The following is a 20206-nucleotide window of genomic DNA, read 5'->3' as shown; positions in this document are numbered from 1 at the left end:
ATATAAGTACGGATGTGAAGACTAAAGGAACTATTAACTATATGAGGCAAACAAAAGACATGTGGCTGAGGGAGCACGTGCGAAGAAAAAAAAAAAGAGAGGAAAAGAGACATACCTCAGATTCGGGCTCATCAAGTAGATAGGACAGGTGACTGACGAGTCCTTCTTATGCTTAGACTAAAAGAAAAAAGGGGGGAAGTTAGCAAGGTTAGCCGCAAGAAAGTTAAAAGGTATTTTTAAAAAAAAAATATAACTTACCCTCCGCTCAGCAGCAGACACGGGATGAGGAGTTGTCTTCCTTTTGCTTCCTCTGGTTTTGCTGGCAAGGGGAGCACCTGTAGGTGGCAGTGGAGTAGCAGGCTTGGATTTCCTAGCAGATTTAAGCTTGGCAGGAGCTTTCTTACTTGGTGCAGGAATGTTTGTCACTTCACCTTTTTCTCCCAATCGGGGGGATAATCGCCAGCATGCCAATACCATCCTTCTTTCTCTTCGTCCCATTCGAAGATGGCTGGCCGGTTTTGTTTTCTGGCATATGCTAAAGCAAACTTGGAAGGTAGGAGCAAGCGAGGGTTAACCGAAATGACCATACTGAACCCATCAGGAGGAATAAGAGAGAAGCCGTGGCTACCCACTAGCTCATTCTTGAATGAAGTCATCACTGCTTGTCAATAACCATGCATGGGAGGAGTGCAAAGGCTCTCCCTTAGTGAACCAGGAACTGTAACTGCACTGAAACGCTGCCTCCAAAATTCAAAAGCAGTATGCCGTAGAAAGGGACGAATCGAAGTAGGAGACTCCATGAGGAAGGAAATATCATCGGGAATATCCTGATCTAACCCAAACTGTCTTCTTACTCGGTTAGCAGGATAGTGAACGAACCTAATGCCTTCATCGGCTAAGTAAGGCAACCATCCGGCATTAGTGGCCGCCAGATAAGTGATCCTCGTCTCGTCAAAATCAGCCAAGGGAGTAGTAGTCCCAACAGTATCGACAAACAAACCCATGGCAAAATCTGTGCATGTATAATTTGCACCCAAATTTCTATAAACCCTCCAAGAAAAACCAACACCTTCATCAAAAGACTTAACAACAGAATAACCAATAGGCTTTAAGCCAGACCAGTGGAAAACCAGCGGAAAATCAGACTCAAATCTACTGCAGAAATCAGTGATTACCCTCGGACATGATTGGTACTTATCTCTAGCAAAACGAGCAGGTCTACACTTTATCAAATATTGGGCACAATGCTCAAATAATAACTGCTACAGAATAGTACAGTGGACAGAAGAGGTAACTATATGACAAGATCCCACCTAACTTTCGTCACTCCGCAAGATGTCTAATTAGACATATAGATGCTCCAAGAACATGGGGGCTAACAGCAGGCTCACTCTAGCAAATATTTTGATGGCTAAACGAAAGTATAAAGGCTTTATGGTACAGTGGGGGTGGGACCCAAAAACAAATTTGCAAAGCCAAAACGCAACAACAGCCGCGTGGTGGGCAGCTACAGAGAACTTAGAAGAAGAACTAACCCAGTATGACAGTTTGGCATTCCCGGCCATCCTCTTCTTCAGTTTGGCCTCAATAGCCTCTTCTTCCGGAGAAAATTCTAGAGTGGCAGGATCGGCATCACCAAGAATAGGCAGGAGTAACTGATTGGCCACATCTTCAAGGGTAACAGTGAGTTTGCCGCACGAGAAAAAGAAGGTGTGGGTGGTGGTACACCACCGTCGGACCAAGTGTCGAAGGTTGTAAAGGTCTCGGAAGTTTGACAGGCAGCAAGATGAGACGATGGCTTTCAAGACACCGGCTCGTTGCAACAACCCCATGAAACCCACATCAGATAACTCATTATGTACCCATTCTCTCCAACCCAAGGCAGTGCCCGACTCGAATTCGAAGTGGATGGGCACGGGAAGTGAGATGCCTTGGCGAATGGCTAGATCAGGGATTGAGGATGCTAATGGAGCGCAAGAGACATCGGGGTTTCGCTAGCAAAGGGCAAGCCACACGTGACCCGGCGGCGGCGGCACATAGTCACCGGGAACCTTTGGGAAGTGAGGGTGGACTTCATACCACAGATCGATTAAAGGAGCGCATTTACTGTCAGGGTCGCGTTGTGCCTCTTCCCCAACGGAATGCTCTGACACAGAATACTCTGCCTCCTCGCCTACGTCAGGTACGGCGGGAGGATCGGAAGCGACTTCTTTCCCTTTACGGCGGGAAAAGCTTTGGCTTTTCACTGGTGCCATGGCAAGAGGGCTTAACCGGAGAAAATGGGTATGAGTGTTTGAAAAGAAAAAAGATAGTGAAGAGAGGGAGACGGAGAGAATGTGTTCTTGAAAAAGAAGGAGTTTGTGTTTAATGTGCAGAGGGACTCCTCTTTAAATACCCAAGTCATTAATAATGGCACAAAGGAAGGCGACGGGTCAGCCATCAGAATGGGATGAAATTAATGAAACGACGACTATGCTTAAAGAATAACTGCCAAACTGGGAAATTCGAAGAGACAACCCAATTCATGGCAGGAGAAGAAAGAAAGAAAAAATATATACACATAAGGAGGGGTCCACTGCTTAAAAAGGCCCACGAAGGAAATGAAAGAGGAAAGAGAACAGAAACGTCTTTTCATTCACATATGAACCGCAGGAACATTTCATATGTTCAGGGGGCTAAATGTTGAGGGTCATTTGTGAGAATCTAGGCAGAAAGAAGAAAAGCCCAATAACAATGGCAGCAAAAAATTGGCGAACAGATAGCAAAAACCATTTAGCCCAAGCGGTAGGAATAATGGACCACAGGCCCATAAAATAAACAAATGGGTCTCGAAGAGGCAAGTGGGCTTAAAGAAGCCCGGAAAGAGAGAAATAACATACCTATGGGCAGTATATGATGTAGAAAAGTGAGAAAAGGTCACCGCAAACCCAAAATAATGCAAACTAAGAAAATAAGGGGTTTATGGCAGGCCCATGAACCCCAAGAATGAGAATAAGTAATTGGGCCGGGAACGCCCAATGAAATTAGTAAAAGCCCATGAGAATGCAGAGTTAGTAAAAGGGTCAAGGAAGCCCAAAGAAAGCAAGTGGGCTAAGGATGTCCAAGAGAAAGACAAAAGGGACACAGGAGCCCACAAATAGGAAAAAACCAGTGGCCATACCAAGCCAGTGGGGGAAAGAGTAAACGGCTGGTCTAAAGAGGCCCGGTAGGATTGAATTATTACAGCAGGAATAACAGAACAACATGGCAGGAAATGAGGGAAATCAAGAAGTGGGCCAAGGAAATATAAGGCCCATCATCAAATAAAGCCCAGCTCCTGAGAGGAGCGGGAAATCAAAAAGCAGCCCACATAAAAGGTTAAAGAAAACGGACGGCAGGCAAGCCTCTAGACCACGGCATATGAATGGGCAACATACATATTTTGGACACATATGGAAGGAAGGCACGCGCAAGGCCCATGCACCACCAACCTGTACCCAGCCAATACAGAGTATGGTGAGGTCAGGGGTTAGAGATTCAGAGGGCATGGTTTAGTGGTAGGGAGAGGGGAAAAATCTATTTTTGAGGTTCTGGCTCAGGCTCTTTCGGGGAAGTGTCCTGCTGGGATGGTTTACTACCTAAAAGAAGCAAGCTGAGTTGGAACCATTAGGTGCATGCCATGAGGGATAGGGAGAGAGAAAGAAACCAGACCATAGTAGGAAAGGGTGCCACGGCAGACATGCAAACAAAATACCCTCATTTGTCTGGTGATAGGGGGTGGAATACAGACAAAGGAGGTTAAGGGCTAAAACAGTAAAATCCGGTCACGACAGGCGCTATATAAAGAGGGTCTTACTGTGAATAGAAAAATGGAGTAACAACGGGAACCTTAATTAAGAAAAAGGAATTTGGGAAGAAAAACCAAGAAATAGAAAAAGAAACGAGTGGGAAGGAAAGAAAGAAAACAATCAGAAAGAAAGAAAAGTGAGAATTAGAACGGCAGGCATGCACTGGTAGATTGATTCCCTCTCTCCCTCACGAAGCCCTGCTTTCTGTGAAAATCACAAGGGGCCTCTACGCATAAACCACTCAGGTCCGTTTCTCTCAGGACAATTAATCTCCACGGCAGGACTTTTCTTGAGAGATTAACTGCATTGAGAAGGAATGTTCTTACCTCTCTGGCTTTGCTCTTGCGGCCCAAATTTTAGTTGATTTCCTAACATTTTGATTAACCCATACATATTAAATACTTGTTCATTTTTTGTTCTGTTATTTTCCTTCTGTAAAAGTGATTATCATTGCTGTAGTTGTGTTTTGGGGTTGTTCGGTCATTTCCCACTGAGTGGCCAGATATTTTATTTATTTTATTATTATTATGTCTGTCTGCCACAACTTGTCTGAAATAGCTTTGCCTGCCGCAAGCACATTCCTGGCAAACCTGGTCTAGTTTGCGCATAAGCCGGACCAATTTGAGTTGCAGTTGGACCAGTCTTAACTCCCTTATCCAGAAAACTTGGGCTTAGTGCCGCAGGAAGCAGTCCAATACCGCTAGCACAGCCCACCACTTTACAGGTAATTTTTAGGTTTTGAGGGATATTTTGGTTATTTTTTGGGTTTCGGAGGTATTTTGGTCATTTTGTAGGTTTTAAGGTTATTTTGGTAATTTTCAGGTTTTAGGGGTATTTTGGTCATTTTTTAGGTTTAAGGGGTATTTTGGTCTTTTTTTAGGTTTTAGGGGTATTTTAGTCATTTTTAGGTTTAGGTGTTATTTTGGTCATTTTTTAGGTTAAAGGGGTATTTTGATAATTTTAAAAATGATAGTTGGATCATAATTGGGTCTACTTTGGTACCCAATTAAAACCCAATAAATATTAATGTTAATTAAGTTTAATTGGGTTAATACCCATTTAACCCAATTAATAATTGAGTGGGTTTAGGTCTCATTTAAGTAGGTGAGTTTGGGTGGGCAAATGAGTTTGGGTTGATTTTGCCACCCTTACTTATTATAAAATGGTTGAAGGTATATTCTGCCATTTAAGATGATGCAGAGATAGTGTCTATCAAGTCATCACTATTTTTCCATTTTTGGAAGGAGAAGTGGGCAATAAAGGACATTTATTATATCCTTGAGGTTTAAGCTACTACTATATAGTGCTATATATATAGTGCTACCAATCTTTCTAAAAAAAATCCAATTTGTCTTGATGCATATTGACAATACAATCACTGTGAGGCTACATTGTGGCAATTAAACTGACCACAAATCAGTTTTTAAGAAAATGAGCACACAGAGTTTTAAGTGCGGTTTGTGCTGAAGGATAAATTTGAAGTTTTTGAAAAGTTTGAATAGTGGTAGGTGTTACTCAACAAAAACATGTATTTGTTGTTGATAATTTGATACAACCATTAAGTAGATTCTAGAGGTTAGTATTTGTCTACTTTCATTATTAAAAATGAAGGTTAGATATGCAGGATTTAGTGAGAAGATTTGCACTTGACAGTTCAATCCACATACCATATTGAACTTTGGCAGCCAAAATGCATTCTAACTATAATCCCTATGCCTATGTTGAATTAAAGCTAGGGAGTAAATTGAAAAAAAAAAGGGTAAATTCCAGAAACCTACCCCGAGGTTTGAGGAAATACCAACCAGGTCCATGAGATTTCAAAATTGACCACTTTAGTCCCTAAAGACAAATTTGTCCCTAATCACCATTAGCCTCTGTTAGCTTCTCTCTTCACGATAGCCTCTGTTAGCTCATCTTTCTCTCTCTCTCCCTCTGAAAATGCAAACTTAGCAAAGACAAACCCAAATCCAAAAAACCCAGCAAACCCTCACTTTTTTTTGTTGAGAGCAAAGGCCCTTCAATGTCCAATGCCTCCATCTCCTTACCCTCTCAAGCCTCACCACATATCAACCCCTCTCTCTCTCCCTCCCTAAATAAAAAATTGATCCAAAAAAAAAAAAAACCAGAGCAAGAGAAAGAGAGAAAAAAAATGAAGCAGAGTTCACCTGAGGCGGTCTCATCGTCATCCTCTGCACCCGTCCAATCATCGTCATCCTCTGCCATAACCACCACCTTAGCCAACCACAACCACCACCTCAGCAACAAAACCCAAATCCAAAAAATCCCAACAAACCCACCACAGCACCACCATATCTTAATCCACAACCACCATTGGCCACAAAACTCAGCCAAATCCACAGCAACAAAACCTAAATCCTTCAACAAAACTTAAATCCAAAAAACTTGTAGTAAACCCACCACTCCATCGGAACCCACAACCACCCCTATTGCAAATCAAACTCAGCCCACAGATCCATTACTTGAGACCACAACCACAAACACAAACCAAAACCATAAACCACCGTAGACCCACGCTCTGTAGAGACCATCGCCGACCGTCGCCAACCATCGCAGAGACCATCGCCGACCATCGCCAACCATTGTCTTCAAGAACATCGCTACGGCGTTAGGCTCGGTGGAGAGTGGTGTGGAGGACCTAACTTGGCTGAACAAATTTGGAAAATTTGTGAAGGGACGGCGGATAAGAGAGGAGAGGTTGAACGAAAAATAAGTAACAGAAGTTTAACTCCGTTAGGATAAAATTGTCCTTATGGACTATAGTGGACAATTTTGAAATCTCATGGACTTGCTTGGTATTTCCCCAAACCTCAGGGTAGGTTTCTGGAATTTACCCAAAAAAAAAAATTGAAAAAATTTGCCTTTGCCAACGCTATGAGCACTCAGGCACTCCAATCCAAATCCATTTTTTAAACAAATCGACCAGCACTATATCTATAAATCAATAAATTAAAAAAAAAAAAAAAAGCCCCTACGTCCAGTTTTGTATCACTAATAAAAAATTTGCAAAGTATTACCGTGCTCAATAACAATACAAATTGTAACTCTCTCTCTTTCTCTTGATAATCACAGGCTGAAATTGGCTTTGTGGGATTTGGTTGCAAGTCAGAATGGCAAAGAGACAAGTATTGGTGTGAGTTTTCTATTCCTAGCCCCAATCCTAGTGAGCACCCATCTCATTCATATAATTTTAAAAGTAATAAATTAAACCATAAAATTTAAAAAAATAATAAATTAAATCTTATAATTTAAAAGTAAAAAAATAAACTCTAAAATTCAAAAGGGTAATAAAAATTTAATCTCCAGCCTATAATAAACTGTAAATTTTGTTCCACTGAAATGCTTAAGTCTAAATTATTATTTTTTAAATTATATGATTTAGTTTTTTATTTTAACTATGGGGGGTTTAATTTTTCCAAATATTTGTTTGTGTGTTTCATATTTGTGCATTTTTTCATACTTAAAGAGCATCTACAACATGTTAGTAAAAGTTTCACCCAAATTATACCCCCAAAATTCTTTTCTTTTCTTTTTTTTTTTTAAGAAAAAAACATTATAAGACAAAACTACTTAATGTTTGGAGTGTTAATATAACCCACCAATCAGACAAAACTAATCCAACCTAACTCAACATGATGCTTTGGCTTGGTTTTTCGTGGATTGGTGGGTTAAATTGGGTTCTAATGTTTTGTTAGCCTTGAGTTGGGTTGGGTCTAGGCCAATTGTTTTTTCAACTCAACCCACAAATATGTAAGTTCATTTTAATATATATATATATATATATATATATATTTTAATTTTTGATTTTTATTAATTATGTGAATTGTAATAGTCTATTGAAAAATAACTAGTGCTCAAATAGTTGATAAAAACCTTTTAAGGTATGAAACATGTAAATACAACACATTGATCGAAACCAACCTAACTTGTTGTGTTGGTTTCTTATATATGTGATGGGTTGAAAAATTTTCCCCTTGATCTTGTCGATTTTGTTGAAAAGTCCCTCCAATCCAACCAATACATATCTTTACTTATAGTGTATAACTTTAGTAATTATGAAAAAAGTTGAACCATAACATTACTAAATAAACAATTTGCCCTTTTCCCAAATTTAAAAAAAAATTTATTTATAAAACCATATTCCCAAAAACTTAAGTTGATAATAAATAATACATTTAATTACTTAGTCAATATTTTAACATGGACAATGACTTTATAGTTAAGCACCAAAATGAAAATTACAGATAACTTAAAATTGAGGGAAGTGAACACAATATCACCAAAATTACCATGCTATTATACTAAAGTTATTACTTATTAGGCTGAATGATAGAAGTTTAAACAAAAAAAAAAAAAAAAAAAAAAAAAAAAAAAAACCGAAACAATAAACTCTGAGACTGGGTTTATATTTTCAAAAAAATGGTACAATGACTGTGGGCCCCATTACAAGTTCCAATTCCAACGGCTCTCTTTCCAAAAACCGCTCTCTCTCTCTCTACACTGACAAAAAGCAAATATCACGTCCCTCTATAAATTAAATTAATTCCTCTCTTTATTATCTCCTCTCTACTGCTCTCTTTTCTCTCATCTCTCTGTTAGGGTTAGGGTTTTTGATTTGATTCTCATCATTTTTTTTGTTTCCGTTCATCGCCGAGCCCAAGAAACGAAGGCGAGTCGGGTTAGTCCACTTCACTTTTTCGTGATTTTTTGGTTTTGATTTCGGAAGCAATTTTTTTTTTTTTTTTCACATTTTTAATGCTGTTTCCTTTGTGATTGTTCATGTGGGTCTGCTTCAAATTCTGGAATTGAGGCCAAAGATTGCATTAAGGTTTACCTGTGTATGAGTATTAATTTAGGTTTTGAGTATTATTTACTTATTTTTTATATTAAAATTTTTGTTGGATTATGTTGATTTTAATTTTTTATTGTTTTTTGTCTTTTTGGTTGATTTTTATGTTCTGCTTGCATGCATTAGTAGTTAATACAAGTGAGAAAATGTTTGGCTAGTGAGAAAATGTGGGAAAATATTAAACTTGGCAAGATATTAGAAAATAGAAATAAAAATGTTAAATGAAAATGTTTGGGTTCTCTCTCACACTCTTTTCCTCTTGTGTCGCGTGTGTGCGTGTTTATGGCTATTTGGCCGTGGGTTTGGGTATCGCTATTTCTGTGGGTATGTGGCCATGTATGTATGTAGATGTGAATGAGTGTAATGCGTGCTCTGTTTGTATGTTTTTGATTTGGGATTTTGGGTTTACTTTTTCGTATTGCGGAGGTTGTGAAAATGGGTTTGCAAGAAGTAAGGCTTGCCATAGTTACAGTTTTTTTTTTTTTTTTTTTTAGTGTTCTATCTCTTTTCGTCTCATAAATCTTGGGTTTGTGGACTTATTTGTGCTATTTGATTTCTGTAGTTTTGGATTGTGGTTTGTGTTTTGGGTTTTGATTTCTCTGTGTTCTTAGGTTTGATTTCTCATGGGTATGAGTTGGTAATGATTTCTCTGTTCGTTCATTGGGTTGATTTCTCATAGGTATGGGTTGGTTATGATTTCTCTGTTCTTTGGGTTGATTTCTCATGGGTATGGGTTGTTTTGATTTCTCTGTTCTTTGGTTGATTCTCATGGGTCTGGGTTGGTTTTGATTTCTCTGTTCCCTGGTTAATTTCTCATGGGTCTGGGTTGGTTTTGATTTCTCTGTTCCCTGGTTAATTTCTCTTGGATCTGGGTTTTGATTTCTCAATTATTTGAGTCTGGGTTTTGAATTCTCTGTTCTCTATGTAAGCCAATTGTCTGCAATAATATTACATGATCAGTCGCGTTTCAACATAAGCTATTTTTCTTCTTTCGAAGATATATTTTATCAATGAGATCCCAAGTACTATGTTTATTTGTTAATGCCAAATAAGGTCTCATTGGCAGCAATACCAGTAAATTGATTGAAAAATTTTGAAGGCCAGCTTCGTCAATACTTTTTTTTTTTTTTTTTTTTTTCAGGTATTTACTTCTACAAAAGGAGGTGCAGTTTTTTGATTTTCTCTATATCTATAAATTTATTTATTGCCTTTGATAGGGGTGAGCTAGCAACCACTCATAGTGAAATCAAACCTAAGACCCTTCATTGTGTTTTGAGATAAAGACTGGTGAAAATGGCATTTTCAAATCTTATCATAACCGACATGTTTGTTATGTTGACATTATAGGACTACCTGTGGCCTTTTTTAGCCACAACAATTTAAAGCCATATAGGGCACTTGACAATCTTTGCACCCGGTTTGTAGTGCTATGGCTTTGGAATCTATTTTCCTTTCACCAATGGAACCCAAAAATCTGTGACATGTTATGAAATCATATTTTTTCTTACGAATAGTATTCTTCTACTCCCATATTGATTTTATTTTTAATAAACATGGGAATGTTTACTTTGAGGATGCTAGATTTTTTCATTTTCTTTGTTTCCTTTTTATTTTTTTTTGTTGGTATTGGTGTCTTAAAATGGGTTTATTGAGATATAGCAAGTTAAGAGAAGAAAGATTTCCCAACCACGTTGATTAAGGAATGTAGTTGTTTAAAATTTAGCTTGAAAGAGGTTTTTTATTTTTATTTTTTATTCTTTTTCTTTTGGGTGTTTAAGTTTGAAAAATTGCTGGTATGTGTTTTTTTCCTAACAATTTCCTCTAAATTCAAGTGGACCCTTAATGTTTTAACAAATTTTCACATATAAATATTCTTGGATGTGGATTGAGATTAGACATTTTTTTATTTGCTTGAAACTAATTTCAAAATCAGCTTGTGTATGCTACTTATAAAATAAGTAAAGACTTATTTTTAGGGATTTTGCTAGAGAGAAGGAAGTTCTACATCTTTCTTCAATATGAGTTCTTTTCCTTTTGTTTTGTTTTTTTTTTCCCTTTATGCATACATACATACATATATGATTTCTCTTGTTGGATTTTATTTAAAGCACACAGATTAGTCAATAACCATGATACTAAAGACAGTTATGAGCTCAAAGAAGACCATAACATCAATTACAGTGTAGGCTTTGGAGTTTGGGCTCAATTTAGGGATAAATTTTTAATGCATAGAAAGCTTCTTCATTCTGATTGCTCAATTTCTTATTCTTTTTGTTTTTTTTTTCTTTGGATACTGGCTGAAGAGAAAACTTGTGAGCTCCAATTCAATGTTGGTCAATAGGATTATACGTTTGGTTAGTTTCCTATTTTTTATGTGAAAGTTTTTATTTATTTGTTTATCAATTGTGAATGGGTTTAGATTTTGTTGTTTCGTATTTTGTATGCAAAAAATGGCATGAATAAGGGAATTTTTACTGAAATTTACAAATTTTAAATTGAAAATTAATTTGATCTCAATCATATGTAAAATTTTTGTATATGGTCTGTTTGTGTATTTGGTAGGTATTTTGGACTTTGGTTATCTCTTGGTTTTTTGACTTTTGCAAATGCAAATATGCACAACTTCACATTTTTTTTCTCCAAATCTGCATGCACCCTGCTCTCCAAGGTACAGATTTTGCTTCTTTTTTGTGATTGGATTTAATTTTATAGGTTTGTTCAATTTAAGTTTGTTGGATTTTTGCACATGTTATTTTTGCTTCACTTCTTGATTGTCAGTTACTTTATCTTCATTGTCTTATTTCAATATATCCAAATTATGTGTTTGCTCTTTGTTTCAATTTTTATGTATATTTTATTTTTCATTTTGAGTTTTATGCGGTAGTCAATGTCATAGTTGGAATGACAGCGTATGGGCATCTTATTACTCAATATGGGCTTCTACATCATCTCTTTGGTCTTCTTGAATCTTTGGTGTGTCCCTGACCTTCAATCTCCCTATGATTTAAAAAACAATTAAAAAAAATTATTTTCTTCATTACTATAATTTTTCTTTGTAATATGTTGAGCTTATGTTGGCGTGCATTGTCTCATAGTTTCTAGCAAAGAGGAAGTGGGTTCTTTGTAATATGAACTCATCTTTATTTGATTCATGATATGTGTTGAAGTATTAAGGTCTTCAAGTATTTGATTCTTTGTCTCTGTATAGGAGTTTTTTTAAGAGGACGAGGATGGAAATATGGATCTGTTTTTGTTGATGGAATATTTCCCTTACTGAGTCCCATTGTTCAGTAAATTATGGACTTTTCCCTGAATGACCTTGATCATTGGGGCTTGCGTGTTGTGTTGCTTCAGGTTTGGTTTTGTTTATTGCAGCAGCTTTTTACTTTGATTTCTCTAAACAATTATTAAGTGATGTGTACTTTATCTATCGGTGGATCTTATAAGTTTTTTTTTTTTTTTTTGGGTGTGTGTGGCTAAGACGACTGTCCTGGGCTGTTTGTGCACCTGACTAGGCGTGTGAGATAGGAGATAACACACACTTGGTAATTTTATAGGGAGAAATACCCTTGGTAGTAGCCCCAAAATGCTGGCTAGGAGACTTGAACTTCCAGGAGGTTCTATTTATATGTATTATGGTGTTTCATACCACATGTTTGCGTTTTTGTTCGAAAGAACCTTACCTGTAACTCATTGCAAAACCCGTCTCTGGAGCCTGCTACTAACCTTGTTAGGTTTTTGGACTGCACCAAGCCTTTCGTACCGGTACAGTATTTCTCTTAGGTACATCTCTTATTTTATCTTTCTTCTTTTGTGCTTTTCATTAGTTGTAGTTTTTGGAGCCTGCTACTAACGCAAATTTTTGGTTGGTATTTCTATAAATTTCTACAGCTGTTGCTTTGGTTTCAACAATCTGCTTACCAAATAATTCATCCTTCTTAAATTTTATTTTTCTTTCTTATGTCACATTCATATTTATACATAAATGCTTTGTATTCTATTTCTAGTGCAACTATTGCCTGCCTACTTTTATAGATCCATTCTGTTTAGAGCTTTCACCGGCCTTCTCCCTGACATTCCAGTTGGCTGTGCAACATTCTGTGATTATTTGTGAATTTGGACAGTTTGAGTAGTTTTTATTATTTAGGTTACCTATCACAGAAGTCATTCTTACCTCAGTTTTCTTTTACTCATATTTTGTTTGGCTTGTTACAACGTATGTACTTAATACTTTTTATTTCATCTATGTGCAGGTTCCCAAGTCTTGGTTGGAAGACCATTGAAATGCTTATCGTTCTTTGGTTTTGATTTCTGGAAATTTTTAACAGAGAAATACTGTCTTCTTAATTGCATGGCAGCATTAAGTACAATAAGATCTACATGGACGGGTTACACATATTAATAGATTATGATGGTATTGTTTTCATTAAAGTAAAATGGGTTACACATTTTAATTGAGCAATTCGGGTGTATTGTACCCTGATTTAGTTGTAATCTCACAAATGAAACTCCATAGTGAGACAACAAAATGAGCCCTCATTCAATATCTGTGTTTTGTGCATGGGTTTAGATTTTGTTGTTTCACATTTTGTATGTAATAAATGGCATGAATAAGGGATTTTTTTCTGAAATTTACAAATTTTAAAATGCAAATTAATTTGATCTCAATCATATATAAAATTTTCGTATATGGTCTGTTTGTGTATTTAGTAGTTATTTTGGACTTTGGTTATCTCTTGGTTTTTGACTTTCGCAAATGCAAATGTGCACAACTTCACATTTTTTTTTCTCCAAATCTGCATGCACCCTGCACTCCTAGGTACAGATTTTACTTCTTTTTGGTGATTGGATTTAATTTTATCGGTTTGTTCAATTTAAGTTTATTGGATTTTTGCATGTGTTATTTTTGCTTCACTTCGTGATTGTGTCAGTTACTTTAGCTTCATTGTCTTATTTCAACATATCCAAATTATGTGTTGTTGCTTTTTGTTTCAATTTCTATTTATTTTTTAATTTTTAACTTTTCATTTTGAGTTTATGTTGTAGTCAATATCCTATTTGGAATGACAGCATATGGGCATCTTATTACTCAGTATGGGCTTCTATATCATCTCTTTGGTCTTCTTGAGTCTTTGGTGTCCTTAACCTTCAATATCCCTTTGTTTTTTGTTTCTATGTTTTAGTATCGGTCCTGAACAATTAAGCATCCAACCTACAACAATCCAAGGCTTCATCATCCTCTCTCTTTTCCACTAATTGATTACACAGGTATGATTCGCAGTCCTTCAATTATGTTACTCTGAGTTTGTGCATGGGTTTCTGTCTAATGATATCATTTATGGGTTTCAGTATGAGATTGGGAGATGGAGGCTGTGTAGTAGATGATAAAAGCGGAATAAGTTGTGGTTTTCGTATTCTTTTCTGTCTGCAATTTTAATTTGATTTTTGATTCATCCCTACAAAAATTCAGGCCTGAATTCGTCCATCACAGCTGCTCAAGGCCATTGGGTCATGGAAACTTAGGTTTGCTCAATTTTTAACCTTAAACACAAGATTCACATTACATCTGATACGTATATTTGCTCAGAACCATCGTGGTTTTGATTTCTGTCAAATAGCAAGCATTATGGTTTTCAACTTCCTTAACAGCAACGTTTGTGCTTTAATTTTAAAAGACTTTATCATGATTACTTTGTTCTGCACATGCTTGTTTCATTGGTGGATATGGAGTAGAAGATTCTTTGTAAGTGATTTAATTTATTTCATATTCATTATAGGCTGAAATTTTCTGATCATGCACTTTGTTCTATATAATTTGTGCCTGTTGTTAGTTTTCAGGCACTGACAGTACAATGTCCCATAAAAAAAAAGGGACTGGATGTTTTTGGTTTCCCACTTCAAGTGGTAGAGTTTTGTATAATTGGAAAAGAAGCGTTTACAAATTTTTGTAAAGAAATAAAAATTTTCCTTCAATAGTATAAATTTTCCTGGTAAAAAATTAAAGATGTGGGAGCATCAAGTAATGGCTATGAACTTTTAAAATCAAAGAGAAACTTATTAATTTAATTAAGAGGACTTGGCAGTATTATTATGCTGAAAACTTGATGTTGCATGCAAAATCTCATAAGGCAAAATTCTATCAAGCATGGCCAAATTTTCAATTTTTACTATTTTAAAAAACAAACCCCCACACACACGCACACATATATAAGGAATGGTCTTACAGACTTTGCCACCACCAGACAAGTCTTTCTCTGAAACTGGTAAAGTTTGTAAATTTTGTTTTATAAACTTAACGGTTATGTATTGTATTTCAATTAACTTGATTTAGATTTAGGGTTACGTTTGGTTGTTTCTTCTTATGAATGATTACCTGAAATTGATGGGGTTTTGATAATTTCAATTATTGGGCGCATTGCTCTCACATTCGTGTTTCAATAATTCAATCAAAACTCCTTATCCTAATCGTATCCTTTTGCGAGAATATAACCAGGTTTGCTATTCATAATTCACCATCTGTCGTCTCTCTCTCTCTCTTTCTCTAGGTTATGGAATTTTTTCATTTCTTGTTGAGATTTTCTTTCCTAGTCTTCTTCTGATTTGTTTAGAATTGGTTTTCTTTTGAGTATTTGTTTTAGTCTCCATATTTATATTGACAACTGTTTTTGTGTGATTGCATAATCTGGTGGATCCTTCTCTATTGCCAACATTTATGTTGAAGCAGTGTAAGAAATCAAAAGCAGAAATTATGTGGAGGTATTCCTTTGATATTGTATATGGAAGATGGAGTGCATCCATTTTTGGGTTGAAATTCCTACTTATTGTTGGATATTGTATATGGCAGATGAAGTGCATTTATTTTTGGTGAAAAATCAATGCTGGAGCCAATGTCTTTAGAGAGTAAAGCATGTTGGAGAAAAGAAATCAAATTGCTTTTATCTGAAAAAAATCTTTTTCTCTCGCAACCTTTGTGATTTTGATTATGTTAATTTCCTCTCAAATGTTTTTTTCCTTTCTTGATTTGATAGATGATGGTAACTCAAGGAAGAAGTGATATATACTCGATCAGTCTGGAGTAAGTGCTCGTTGTATTGTTTATTATTTTGTTATGCGAAAGGGGCTACTCTTTATTGTTTGAAATTTCCCTTTCTCCAAGTATTTCTCCTATGGTTTTATATTTCAGCAAGTGATCTAGTTACATGCTCCCACTCCATGCTTAAGTGATCTTATATTGTCACCCTTTCTTGATTGGTTGATGTGATGATTTAATATTATTATAGAGTGGATTGGGGAATTGAACCTTTGCTTAGCATTTATCAGATTTTAGTGAGACAAAATCTTATCAGAATTCTGTCTAGTTCTTGGATGAAGTTTAGTTTACAACAATGATTTCGTTATCTTTATAAATTCAATGGGGGACCAATTTTGATCATTACAAAGCAATCACCTGTCTTTATAGATAATTTATAATATGATGAATGGCCCTTGGTGTATCAGTGGGATCAATTTGATCATAACAAAACAGTCACCCATCATAAATATATGATGAATGGCCCTTGGTGTAAATTATAATAAATTTGCTTGAATGGATTTCCTAAAATTTCTTTTTAGATGTTTTTAAATTAACTAAAAGTTCTTATGCTTAATGCAAAGTGTTTTGCTCTGTCATCTATTGCTTCAAGTTTCATGCCTGATATGTGTAATTATGATAGGGAGCAAAACATGATTTCCCCTCCTTGATTTTTCCAGGCACATACCTCATTTTAAATGAATCATAATAAACGAAATCATGCTTTCTTTTCCTTCTCGGTGGTTCTTCCCATAGTACTTTGTTGCCAATATTAAAACCATACAAAGAGATTATGCTTTTAATTCCAAGTTCCTTAATTATTTTTTATGTTTGCAGGTATTATGTGAAGCATATCAAGTTTTAAGTGATCCACTGCAAAGAGATTCTTATCATTGAGATGGAAAAAATTACATATCTATGTACGTTTTTATGCTTGCACTTGTGGAAATATTGTGAGTTGTCACATGCTCATATTACTGCCCCTTTCTGTTTCATATTACTATTATATTGAAGAATAATTAGGATTCTACTATCAGAACAATATTTGAATTTCAATTCCATTTCCTCTAATATATTGTTTAGTTTAATTTCTTTCCTTCACTCACATGTTTCATTGGATATGTCTGTGACCAAATTTTCTGATACCTCATTTGTAGATATTAATTTTGATCAGTATCAGCATTTTTGATGTTTTCATACTTGATTTCCATGTCATTTCCCTTGCTAACAGAATATTTACTTGCTAATCCCAACTCCAATTCAAGATCTTCTTTACAAGCCTGGCTCTGAAAATTGTTAATGTTAAATGAAGTAAGATAGATGACCTGAAAATAGTTTGTATAAACCGAAGCGCCAATTTATACAAATTATCATGGATAAAGTTCTATCAATCTGGTTAAACCCTAACCATGGCTGAATAGGTTTCATCAGATCTTATTTCTCTCTCCCGTGTATGTATATTATGATTCCAAAGCTTTTTTGTTCTGCTTCTAAAATCACTGTTTATGTACATTGTGGATGGAGAAGGCGTTCTTGATGCAGTCCAAGGTTTTCCTCAGGTAAGGTCTCACACTGTGTCCCAGCTCCTTTATTTTCTTTGAAAATGTGTGATGTTGTAGAGTGAGATTTATGATTTGGATTTGTTTTTATTTGTTTATCATGTTTTCTTATGTAAACAGTTGGAATTTGTGTAATTAGCTGGGAAGCTGTTTAGTTACCTGAAAGTGGTTAAGAGGAAAAGTATTAAAGGTCTGAATTTCGAACTTCTTAGATTTTAAAGCAGGATATTTTTGGAGTTGCTTAGGTTTCCACTATCTCGTAAATGCGCTTTTCTACTTTATTTCACGACTAAATTTGGTCATCTTGGTTGCTTCCTTTGTTCCAAACCTGTGCTATAATTTGGTTGGTGGTTTTGGTATGTGGTCCTATTTATAGGTTCCTGGAAGTTAATATTTGCTATGTGGATAAAACAGCGTTTTGAAATTTAGTAATTTTGTTGTTAATTGCTTGTTTAGAGATGTAATTGTTCTTCACTCGTTAGGATTTTTTGTTTGTTCAGGTTTTGTGTTGAGTTGTAATTTTTTTGTTGTTTGCTTCTGTTATGTGTCTTTAAGGTTTTGCTCTCGGGAAGTTTTGTTGGGTAATTGTCTGACCTATGTTTATATTAAACATGTTGGTGAGATCTTGATTATTTACATTTAAAAAGTTTTATTGGGCATGTTTTGACTTGTGTTTATATCAAACATGTTGGTGAGATTCTGCTTATTTACATTTAAGTAACATTATTTTCGGTATATTTGGCCCTTGGAGGAAAGTCAGAACGACATCTAAAGCTCTAATGCTGAAAAGAATGTATAGACTCCTAGAGTTTAACACATAGATTGCTCTAGTTGAATTCTGGCTTGCCTTGAGAATTTGGGGTTGGAATTCATTTTTTTCATCTATGTTGTCTTTCAAAATTTTTATTTATTCATCATATTGTTCTCCCTTATAAATTAAATTAATTCCTCACTTTATATTTATTCTCTCTTCGGTCTAAACAAACAAAAAGAAAAGAAAAGAAAACTTCTCTCTGTTGCTCTCTTTTCTCTCCTCTCTGTTGGGGTTAGGGTTTTTCATTTGATTCTCATCATTTTTTTGTTTGTGTTTTTGTTTCTGTTCATCGCCGAGCCCAAGAAATGAGGGTGAGTCGGGTGAGTCAACTTCACTTTTCCGGGATTTTTTTTGTTTTGTTTTTGGAAGCAATTTTTTTCACATTTTAAATGCTGTTTCCTTTGTGTTTGTTCACGTGGGTCTGCTTCAAATTCTGGAATCGAGGCCAAAGATTGCATTAAAGTTTACCTGGGTATGAGTATTAATTTAGGTTTTGAGTATTATTTATTTATTTTTATCTTAAAATTTTTGTTGGATTTTGTTGGTTTTAATTTTTTTTGTTTTAGGTTTATTTTTGGTTAATTGTTATGTTCCGCTTGCATGCATTAGTAGTTAATACAAGTGAGAAAATGTTTGGCTAGTGAGCAAACGTGGGAAAATTTTAATGTTTGGGTTCTCTATTTCCTGTTTGGCTGGTGAGAAAATGTGGGAAAATTTTAAACTTGGCAAGATATTAGAAAATAGAAATAAAAATGTTAAATGAAATACTGCAACTTACCCTCTTAACTTGCCTTGTCAATGGAGTTTTGTGACTCATTCCCTTTTCCCCCATTATTTTACTCTTTGCACTACTAGTGCTGCATCGAACACGAACACACACAGCACGCACACACATGCATGAAGACACAATTCTATCATTCCTGTGATAAATTTTTTCATGACTATTACATATGCAGAAAAACTTGGAATTTTTTTTTCATGACTGATGCATAGGAAATTTTAAAGAACTTATAATTTGTATGATTAGATATATCAAATACTTGGTAGAAAAACAAGGATGCAAGTAATGAACCTTTAATCCCATATCCCTGAACCACTCTCCGTGCTTTGTATTACTGTGATGTGTATGTTTGACTTTATGGGCACTACTTTGTGTTGTAACTGCATATTTGTGCTCCATGTAAATTTGTTGCAGAGTTCGGAGAGAAAATTATGAATAATAACATTTGAAAACTCTATTTCCTACATATGATTAGTTGGATATTTGTAATATTGTTGGTTCTCAGTGTTTCATGATTTAGATAACCTCATAATGATCCTTTTTTCTTTCTCATGTTTTTGCTTTTTGTAATGTAAAATATCATAATATTGAATGATAATACAAAAATCAAATGGTGCGTTTTCAGTTTTCCTGTAATCTATAAAAATGAAATTAACCATAAATTATTGTAATAACTCCTATATTTTTAGATGGCCATGCTTGTGGTAAATTTGGTAACAGATTTAGTTACTTATGTGAGAGAACATTGACGTATTCAACTTGAATGAGCTAATTAGTCCATTTAGCGCACCTGAAATTATTTACAAAAAATATAATAAAGCAAGTTATGACATGTTATAAATGAAACAAGCATGAGCGGAACAGAGTAATCGTGATCCAGTCTTTAAAAATTAAAGTACAAAGGTTGCTGTTAAGGAAGTAAAAAACTATTATGCTTGGTATTTGACAGAAATCAAAACCACTATTGTTCCGCTCATGCTTGTTTCATGTATAACATGTTATAAATTGTATTATTATATTTTTTGTAAATAATGTCACGTGCGCTAAATGGACTAATTAGCCCATTTAAGTTGAATACTTCAATGTTCTCTCACATAAGTAACTGAATCTGTTACCAGATTTACCACAAGCATGGCCATCTAAAAATATAGGAGTTATTACCATAATTTATGGTTAATTTCATTTTTATAGATTACAGGAAAACTGAAAACACACCATTTAATTTATGGTTAATTTATGATCATCAATTCTAACTAAAGAGATGCATGCACTTATTATTTATTCTTTAT

General features: G+C 35.3%; 1 protein-coding gene across 1 annotated transcript; it reads right to left on the bottom strand.

Moving 5' to 3' along the window:
- Positions 1-665: 665 nt before the first annotated feature.
- On the bottom strand, positions 666-2255 carry LOC126701188 (uncharacterized). Its single transcript, XM_050399308.1, has 3 exons — positions 2108-2255; positions 1381-1963; positions 666-1218 (listed from the first exon to the last, which is right to left on the bottom strand). Exons 1-3 carry the CDS (start codon positions 2253-2255, stop codon positions 666-668), a joined length of 1284 nt encoding a protein of 427 aa, XP_050255265.1.
- Between the last annotated feature and the right edge of the window lie 17951 nt (positions 2256-20206).

This window comes from Quercus robur, chromosome 9 (genome assembly GCF_932294415.1).
Source record: "Quercus robur chromosome 9, dhQueRobu3.1, whole genome shotgun sequence".
NCBI classification, from domain to species: Eukaryota; Viridiplantae; Streptophyta; class Magnoliopsida; order Fagales; family Fagaceae; genus Quercus; species Quercus robur.
The sequence above is the reverse complement of the archived record's forward strand: the minus strand, read 5'-3'. Positions and strand labels throughout refer to the sequence as shown.

Coding starts and splice junctions, on each gene's coding strand:
- LOC126701188 (XM_050399308.1), bottom strand. CDS start 2,255: ATGGCACCAGTGAAAAGCCAAAGCTTTTCCCGCCGTAAAGGGAAAGAA. Junction 1,964..2,107: donor GGCACAACGCGACCCTGACA/GTAAATGCGCTC, acceptor GCGCTCCATTAG/CATCCTCAATCCCTGATCTA. Junction 1,219..1,380: donor TTTGCTAGAGTGAGCCTGCT/GTTAGCCCCCAT, acceptor GATAAAGTGTAG/ACCTGCTCGTTTTGCTAGAG.